Source organism: Bactrocera tryoni, chromosome 2 (assembly GCF_016617805.1).
Source record: "Bactrocera tryoni isolate S06 chromosome 2, CSIRO_BtryS06_freeze2, whole genome shotgun sequence".
Taxonomy (NCBI): domain Eukaryota; kingdom Metazoa; phylum Arthropoda; class Insecta; order Diptera; family Tephritidae; genus Bactrocera; species Bactrocera tryoni.
The window spans coordinates 73,799,592-73,808,998 of NC_052500.1; the positions used below are offsets into that span (position 1 = coordinate 73,799,592).

Consider the following 9,407-nt stretch of genomic DNA (forward strand, 5'->3'; position numbering starts at 1 on the left):
CTATATAGGTATTTATGTATGAACATGAAAAATGCACGCGATTGTATGAGAAATTTGACATTTACTCTCCATTAACAAACGTCAAGGGTTGCGCGCTTGTACACAAATGACAACTTAAAATAACACCAACCAGCCGAGGTGCTTGGATGCTTTTGTAAATTTTATTACCATTGGCACAAACTTTCGTGGTCAAGTCATTTCACTCTACTGACTCCAAAAAAGTTGAAAAGAAGCTGGCCATTTACATATTTTTGCTATGCTGGGCCATTAAATGTTATTGATATTGTTATTGTTTTAGCTCCTCCTGTTTAGACTAGGGCGTCTTCTTGTTATTGTTGTTTTTCGTTGCTATATTCACCCGTGTAGCTCCTTCTCCTTCACAGCTTGTGCTTACTAACTCCTTCGATTGCTTACTTTAGCTTGCCTGGCGGTTAGTTTAAGTTATGCTTGTGTATATGCATATGTATGTATGTATGTTTAGCTGTATATATGTATGAATGAAAGTTATTGGTTAATGTTGCTTAAAGCGAACGAGTAATGTTATTGTATTTCTATTTTTTATAATTATATTTTTTTCTTCTCATAATTGCTGCAGTAATTTGCTGTTGTTGTGTAAACTCATAGCTGTTTATATGGACAGCCTTTGTCCAACTTAATTAACTTGCCTCGGAACGCATGCGCTGTCGTCCACGTCTCGTCCACGTCTCGTCATAGTCGCAATCGTCATTGTTGTTGTTGTGGTTATTGCTATCGCATTTGCTCCGCTTCGCCATTACCGCGTTAGTCAGTTAGTGTTTATTTCGTTTCTTCTCTGTTACGTTAGTCAGACTAATAATCGTATTCGGTGGTGCTATTTTCGTGGCAGCTACTGTCACCCGCCCATTCACCTGTTCAACTTCCACCAAACGCTCGTGTCGTTGCAGTTGTAGTTGTTGTTGCTCATCCTCACCTTCACCGTTCAACAAGCGTGTGTGCTCCGACTCAACGGCACTGCTGCCCCCCTCCTCAGCGGGTCATAATCATTGCACAGTGTTGGCTAACATAGCGCTTGTTGTTGGTGTTGGTCCAACGCTGGCTGCAGCTGCTGCAGCCGCCGCTGCTGCCGCTGTTGTTGTTGGCCGTTCGCCGACGTCTTGACAGATGGTGTGTAGCTTTTCCATTTCCGATTTCGTCACTATATTAATTGAGCTGACTTTGGCGCGTTGATATGCCACCACTGTGTTCTCGCCCAAACACTTGACACACACATAGCCAATGAGCACGGCAATGCCGACGGTGAGTACGCGCACCAGCGGATCAACATACAGTTGAATGACCACCCAAGCGCTGGCGCCGGCGACGCACATTAGCGTGATCAGTATGATTGTCTTGGTCCAGTGTTGCAAGTTGAAGCCCTTCTCCCAGTCGAGTCTGCAATTTTGGTGAAAAGATGTGTATATTAAGTGATATGACGGTAAGTGAAATCAATTTATATCATATTCTTTATTTTAATGTTTTTGATTTGAAACCCTTAATGCTTCGCAAGGCCCTATAAAGTATGGAATTTTGTAACAAATCAAGAAAAAACGTTTACTTCGCTTAAACCGTAGCTATAATACACTTCACAAGGTTTGCCATTTCATCATGGAAAGACCAACAACGAGTCGAAATTACTTAAATTTACTACCGGAATTCGTAGTCAGTGGTTTCAACTTTAAGAGTGCTATGTACGTCCAATTTATGGTCGTCATAATCGTCCTGCCACTTCAACAATTGAGCGTCTAGTAGAAAATTTACAAAACGTTCCCGTGACAGTGAGACAAAGAAGTGACCGTGGTGTCGAGTATATTGCTGCCGCTAGCGCATTTATCGAGGAAGACCCAAATCAGTCTCCCACACATCATTCTCAAGCGTTTGGCATCTCTGTGACGTCGTATTGGCGAATTTTGCGAAAAGATCTTGGCCTACATCCTTACAAGATCAAACTAACGCAAAAACTGAAGCCGCCACCACCACCACAATCGTCGTATGTTCGTGAATTGGGCTGAGCAACAACTTGAAAATGATCCGGATTTTCATCGAAAAATCATCTTCAGCGATAAGGCTCATTATTTCTGGCTGAATAGCTTCGTCAATAAGCAAAATATGCGTATTTGTCAGGCAGCAATCCACACGTACTCCATGAGTCACCATTGCTTCTCGAAAAAATTTTGGTGCGGTTTATGGCCGGAAGCGTCATTGGGCCGCACTTCTTCCGTGATGATCAAGACCGGCACGTTACTGTTATGGGGAATCGCTACCGCTCAATGATAACCGAATATTTTTAACCCGAACACAGCGAATGTCACAATCGATTCATTGAAAGCCAAATTTACACGTTGGATCCCATATAATTTGTACATAGCTCCAAAAAAGACTCGTGCTGATTGGTCGGGCGAAAATTTTAAAAATACGATGTGTCCGAAGGTAAAGATCGGTCGAATGCATGGGCGTTTCAAGATATGCCGAAGAAACAAAAATTGTTCACGCTTCCCGGTGTTTTTGGAAAACCTGAACATGTCGCAATCATACCACTAGAACAACGCAGAACAAAAAATTCTGAAAGGTATAGAACCATCTGCTTGCCAGGAAAAGAAGAAAACCAACTACCGAAGACGGAGCACTCTTTACCACGGCAATGCAAGTTCTTACACATCAACTGAAACTGCATTTTTCTGTACTCATTTTGATGAGTCAGCTAGCGTCCTGACAGTCCTGGCTTGGAACCGAATGACTTTTGTGAAGATATTCTCTGAAATAAAAAATGTTTTCATACAAGGATTTCCGAAAAAAAAACTTCAGATCGGATCACCATAGCATATAACTGTCATACAAACGGAACGAAGGGAATCAAGTTCTTCTAAGAAACCGTTTATATTTGTGAAGGGTGTTATAGCTTCTGTGCAACCGAAGTTAACGTTTTTTCTTGTTTTTTTACCATAATGACAAGAAATATCAAATGGAATAAATGATAGCTAGTCTAAATATTAAATAGTTAGTTATTAGTGTAAGAATAGTTCAAAATTATAATAATTTTATTTCTCCTAAATATTTAATTCAACTACTTACTTTTTGCTCTTCTCAATTTCATACGGGAAACCACAAACTTTACACGACAACTGCGCATCTGGCGAACTACAGCTCTCCACGAGCCAACGTTTGAGACACTCATGATGTACAGAACTGACATCGCCGGTGCAGCGGCATGGCTGTATGAGCGGTTCGGGCTTGTCACTATCATAACAAATCCAACAGTCTTTTTTCGTCAAAAACGATTGACCTTCCTCGGGTGAGAGGCTCTTGGTTTCCGCCGATGTGGTCGGTATAGATGGGTCAATTTGACGCGACAGCAATTTACGCGGATTTAAGATCCACAGCTGTTCGGGCGCCATTGAATTCCACAAGCAGCAAGGGAACCAAACAGCAACACCCATCTCTACAATGCGGAAGACAATGTCATGCCAATTGCGTGAGTACACTGGCACCCTAAAAATAAAAAAAAAAGTGGAAATAAATAATATTTATTGATTCATAAGATTTAGTATTAATGTGAAACTCACTTTGTTTTCCAGAAATCACCCAATGTCTCTGATGTGAGGAAGCCCACAATGACGATTAACATAATCGCCTGTGATAGTAGACCCAAGCGTGACTGGTGCAGTTGTGAGGCATTTACAATCGCTTCGCTGGGTCCAAGTATTTTGCCAGTTTGATCGTAAACGAAGCCGCCGCGCAATTTGAAAAACACTTCGACGCCATAGATCAAAAAGAAAACGACCACAATGAGCAAGAGTACGGCATAACAGCCGTTGAAGATGTGCGCATAATTCTGCCGATCGTTGATAATCAACGAAGAAAATACCTCAATGCCGAATAAGCTGTAGAGGAATAAGTTAAATGCTACAAAGCCGAGGAAACTCTTCGATAAAAATTGTGACTTCTCCCAACGGATGTCGCGTAAATGGAAAATCTGCAAATAAAAACGGTGAGATACGGTCAGTGACAGAAAATTTAAAAAAAAAAAACAAGTAAGGCTGGGCTAAGTTCGGGTATAACCGAACATTTGATACTCTTGCAACTCGCAGGAATCAAAGCGCCGGATATTACTTCAGGCGCTGGTAAAACTTTATATTGAAAATGTTGCGAAAGAATTCAACATTTATTAATCCAAGAAATTGTGAGTAAATAACAATAAAATTTGAAATATTCGTAACTTTTATTCAAGGCCATTAACTTAGACTTAGTTTTATTGCTATAATTTAGTTCGCGTCAGTATTATAAGTATCTTGAAATGAGATATGTGTGACAAAAGTTAGTCTCTTCGATTGCCAAAGAGGTAGGGGCTAACTCTAAAACCATTCTCGCGTTAGTAAACACTTTAAGGAAGATGAACGTATTGACAAGAAGAAGGTTCTGGTAAAAAGAAGAGGCCACATGATCGAGAAAGAGCTAAGCCTTTCGGGCAGGAAATTGACGAGGAAGGCTGGCTGCTCAGAATCTTTCGTATGCAGGACGAAGAAGGAAGCTGGGCTGAAGACGTCCAAGGTACAGAAAATTCCGGATAGAAACGCCTTCAAAAACGAAACCACAAAACAAGCTAAGAAGTTGACAAACATAATGGATGACGAGACCTACGTTTTAGTGGAATTTTCTCAGCTACCTCGAGGCAATGTTGCTGAAAAATTCAAAGCCAAAAAGATGACAAAATTTCTAGAGAAATTTCTTGTGTGACAGGCAATTTGCAGTTGTGGCAAAAGAAGCAGCTCATTCAATACATCGGATACAATCAACAGCGAAATATATGTGAAATAATGTTTAAAAAAAAAATTGCTCCCATTTCTAAGCCGACATGAAGTGCCCACGTTTTTAAGCCTGACCACGCTTCATGTCACTATAGCAAAAAAGCCTTAGAATGGTTCTAACAGAATGGATTTCGTACCTAAAGAAGCGAATCCACCGAACTGTCCAGAACTAAGGCCGATTGAGAGATACTGGGCTTTAGTAAAAAAAGAGTTGAAGGCAACAAAAAAAAAGTGACCAAAAGACCTTCAAAACTTTAAAAGAAAGTGGTCTTCAGCAGCTATGATTGACTAAGCATGTTCAACGAGATCTGTGTACGGTCTTCTTTTTGAAAAAAATTCGGCTATATCTTTATATTCATACCCAAAATAGACACTAAAATCATAAAATCATTCGAGCCCGACGATTTTCAAGCACCATATCCTTCACTTTTTAATATTTTCATTAGTTGTAGAGGTCGACCATCTCGTAGGCTTGTGTTTTTGATAAAACTGAATGATCGTAAGCCTTTTCCAACATTCGCAACAAACACATACTTTCTTCGATATTTTAATCCATTGTAAAAATCGCAACGTATTACTCAGGTGTACCGACTTAAGCAGCTGCTGTAAACGAATTGGTTGATAGATCGCGCTCATATTTGCATAGTACTTTAGAACAGTTCTACCAACTTCGAAAATTATATTTTTTTTCGAAATATCATTTATTCGGGAAATTTTTGTCACAATCTACCCTGTAGCAACATTTTGCAAGAGCATAATAATATTTATACAGTCAGGACGTTTTTTTTTTTTATAAAATTTGTGCTTATATTATTTTTTTAGAAAAATATTGTAAGTATTGTAATTAATTTTTTATTGTAAAAATAAAATTACCACAATAATGATTTTTAGGCACAATAAAAATATTCGGCGATTTTCACGGAATTTTAAATTCACTTAATTGAGCGCACACTTGAATTGATACTGAAGTTTCTCCACATATCATCATATATTATCTTTTATAATTTTTACACTATTATTATCATAGTTTTTCTTTAAAAAATATACATTCATTAGTAGAAAATATTTAACTTTTTTTAATTTCAGTGACTTCAAAACGCGCAGATCCTCGCGATTCGGCAGTTTTCTATTGAATGTTAATGAAAAATTTATTAATATGAACTTTCATAATAAATAAAACGCGCTGATAAAAATTCATGAAAAAATGTTTACTGTTTTTAGTACGTAGAAAGGAAATAACAATGGAAAAAATAAACAAAGTAAAGAAAAAAATACCTAAGAACACCTCCAATTGCCGCGATAATTGTACTATGTACTAAAAAAAAACTTAATTAAATGTACCGAATTATCAACTGCGATCCGCCTGACGTGTTTTTATACCGTTAATAAGGTTCAGTGATTACAAAACACCTATAAACATAAATATAATACAAAATCGAGGACACTTGCACTCAAAGTGAACTATAGAGTTGTTGTCAATTTGTAGTTGTAGTATTCAATATAACTCTATTAATCGAATATACCGAAATTTAGATAACTCAACTACTGCGGCGATAATGGGCGGATGAGAGTGCGAAATACTTAACTCAATGAGTGAAAAGTTGTAAAATTTAATATTGCTTCATAATTGGGCGCATTACATCACATTACAGTAGGCCATAGGGCGGTTACTGACCCATGGACATATGTAAGTAGTGAGTTACCTCTATAAGTTTTTACAATTGAGGCGGCCTGAAGGCAATAAACATGAGTGCTTTACAGTCTGTTACTAATATGTCTCATTTTTCTTAATTATTGGACCGTTCATTAAGTAATTTCTTTTTTTTTTTGTCCAATTTAAACACGATTTTTTTATTGTATGACTTGAACGTACGCGTTAGACAAATTTAATCTTAACGTTCCCACGACAGTCGGATTTAAGTAACCGGAACGGACTCGGATTTTTATCCGGCCAAGGACTGTCAACTCGGCATCATTCCATGAAATTTCTGCAAGAATGTTGATGCGGCTACAACAACAACAACAACCACCACAAATTTTATCTTTTAGCAATCTCTCGAGATGTTGTTATTCGACGATTTGCAGTGACCAACGACTTTGTTTTATCAACATCGGCTTCAAGAGGCCTTCTAGGACGTGGTCCATCCAGAAGATCGAAATTGTCGGAAAGAAATTTACCAAACAATTTAAGAAAATATTTCACAAACAAGCGTTACTATATCAGCTGTTCAAATTTATAACGGTAAAGCGATTTAGTGTGTCGTGGTTTGGCTGCGAAAAAAGTAAAAAAGATCAGCTGTTGTCATCAAACGAAATGACTTAATGAACAACCCAATAGATAATTAGTTCTTATCGAAATATGGAGTAAAATATACCACAAATGTACATTAGGTTGAGCCAAAAAAAAACTTTTTATTTAATTTATGTATATTCAGAAAAAAATATCCCCGCAAGGCAGACTTATTAGCTTGCAACCATTTCAAAGTCGGTGACTAACATTACTCGAAAACGGCTTAACCGATTAGTCTCAAATTTTAACACGAGCTTCTTAAATATATTTTCTAGTAATTAATCGAAGATTTTTTTCAATCATAAATATTTTTTCATAAACAATTTAAGGCCGAAATTTTAGGTCAAAAATCGTGTTTTTTTTTTACTTTTCAAAACCGCCATTTTGCTAAAAAAAAAAATATTTTGCTTATTCCTTCACTTAATTACTCGATTTAACATTACTTTCACGAAATCAGCTGTAGTTCCTTTCCAAATAAATATTTTTACTAATACCAAGTAAGAATAAATGTCCATAATTCGCTTTTTATCGGCCTTTTAACTGTAAATAACCCCTTAATGAAAACAGATTTTCATTTTGTATTTCATTTCTGTTTTTTATTTTAACCCCTAAACTCGATATTATTGTTTTTTTTTTTTACTCACCCTAACGTATGTATAACCCTAAGAAATATTTGTTTTGTGCACATTGATTCAAATAAAATTTGATTTCACTTTGAAAAATATTGAGTGCGAGCAAAGCAAAGGTAAGATAAGGGTGCTCTGTATCAATCCACATTAAGATAAGAAAAAGAGGAAATAAAAAACTTTAAGTAAACATTTTGAATAGAATTATTTGAGGTTAGGAATATGTTCACATATTTTTTTAAATCTTTAATTTACAGTACAATTTTTTTTTGAATAATGGTTACTTAATATGAAAAATATTTTTTTTTTAAATTAAAGCTTATATGAAGATATCTTATGAAGTTCTTAAGGGGTCAAACCCGTGTGACAGTTTCAAAAAATCAATTTTTTTTCTTAAGTCCAATATAGAGCATTCATAAAATGTGCTGGTAAAATAATTTTCCGAAGATTAATGTTATTGGATTTCTCAAAAACTGTTTCATTGATTGTATAAATTAAATTTTAAACGGTTGATTCAGCACACATGTGGCTATCATCCGAACTAGGATTTAAAAAAAAAAAGTAGTCGCAAAAATCATGAAATTTGGGGTTTAATATTCAAAAGCATTAAAAATATTGAAAATTATTCCGACGATGGAAATCTACGGACAGATTAATATTCAATTGGTGTTCTTTTATTTTATGTTAACCAGTCTGCTACAAGCGTAGCCGCCATTTGTCTAACTTTTTTCTTCATGGGTACCTTTGGAGCGAAATAAAAAATATTTTTAATAAAAAAACTTGATCATAATCGATCAGTTTGTATGGCAACTATATCTTGTAGTTGTCCAATATCGTCGATTCTTGCAGATATTCAATACCTCAAAAACTGAGACACTACTTCACTTTTTATATAGACAGACGGACAGTATAGCGCCTTCAGGGCTTCACAAAGGTCGCGGCAAGCTTAATATCCAAATAGTGAGCAAATTCAAATAAATACGAAACCACAGTTATCACAAGAAGGTGTACTCTACGAGGCTTTCTCAATCAAAATCAAAATATCTGCAGATGCATCACCGAAAATGTGCATTAATAGCTCAGATAGTACACCAATGGCTCCATATGAAGTTTGATATGCATTAGAAACGGATAGATATACATATGTAAATATATTTAATGTGAAGAAATTTGTGTTTTCCGACGTAAAAGTTATTATTAAGAGATAGATCGATGTATAAACTACCTGAATTGTTTATTTAAATTTTCTCATGGCAATATTATTGTAAATCAGAGATACGAAGGCTTCTGCTTATATTTTTAGAGGACGTTGCAGGTTTTACAGTCTTTGGACGAATAAATTGCGACTCTGCCTATTTATATACCATAGGATCGGCTGTCGCTGCATTTACCCGTTGGTATAAGAAAAAAGTCCAAATAAAAGGATGCAGTTGATGAAGATACAGACTTATCAAACTCTGGACAGTTATTGGAGGTCTCTTGACAACGTCTTTTCAAAGCAGTTCTTGCTACAATGCTTTCACAGAAGCTACATCCTAGTAGGAATATTAAGACAACTTTCCTACAATACGGAACTGAGATTAGACGTAGTTTAGGACGCGACTTACAGGTGCTTCAGACAAATACTGAACGCCATTTAGAAAGAAGTTATTAAAACCTTCATTTTCTTAC

At 36.3% G+C, this 9,407-nt stretch overlaps 1 protein-coding gene across 3 annotated transcripts in view; it reads right to left on the reverse strand.

Moving 5' to 3' along the window:
* Positions 1-511: 511 nt before the first annotated feature.
* LOC120768018 overlaps positions 512-9,407 on the reverse strand; it is a 65,049-nt gene continuing 56,153 nt past the window's right edge. For all 3 annotated transcript variants that reach the window (XM_040094474.1, XM_040094476.1, XM_040094477.1), the window contains 3 exons: positions 3,579-3,988; positions 3,088-3,504; positions 512-1,410 (listed from right to left, as the gene is read on the reverse strand). In XM_040094474.1, coding sequence (XP_039950408.1) covers positions 1,020-1,410; positions 3,088-3,504; positions 3,579-3,988 — 1,218 coding nt within the window. In that variant the 3' untranslated portion in view covers positions 512-1,019. The remainder of the gene's footprint in view (positions 1,411-3,087; positions 3,505-3,578; positions 3,989-9,407) is intronic.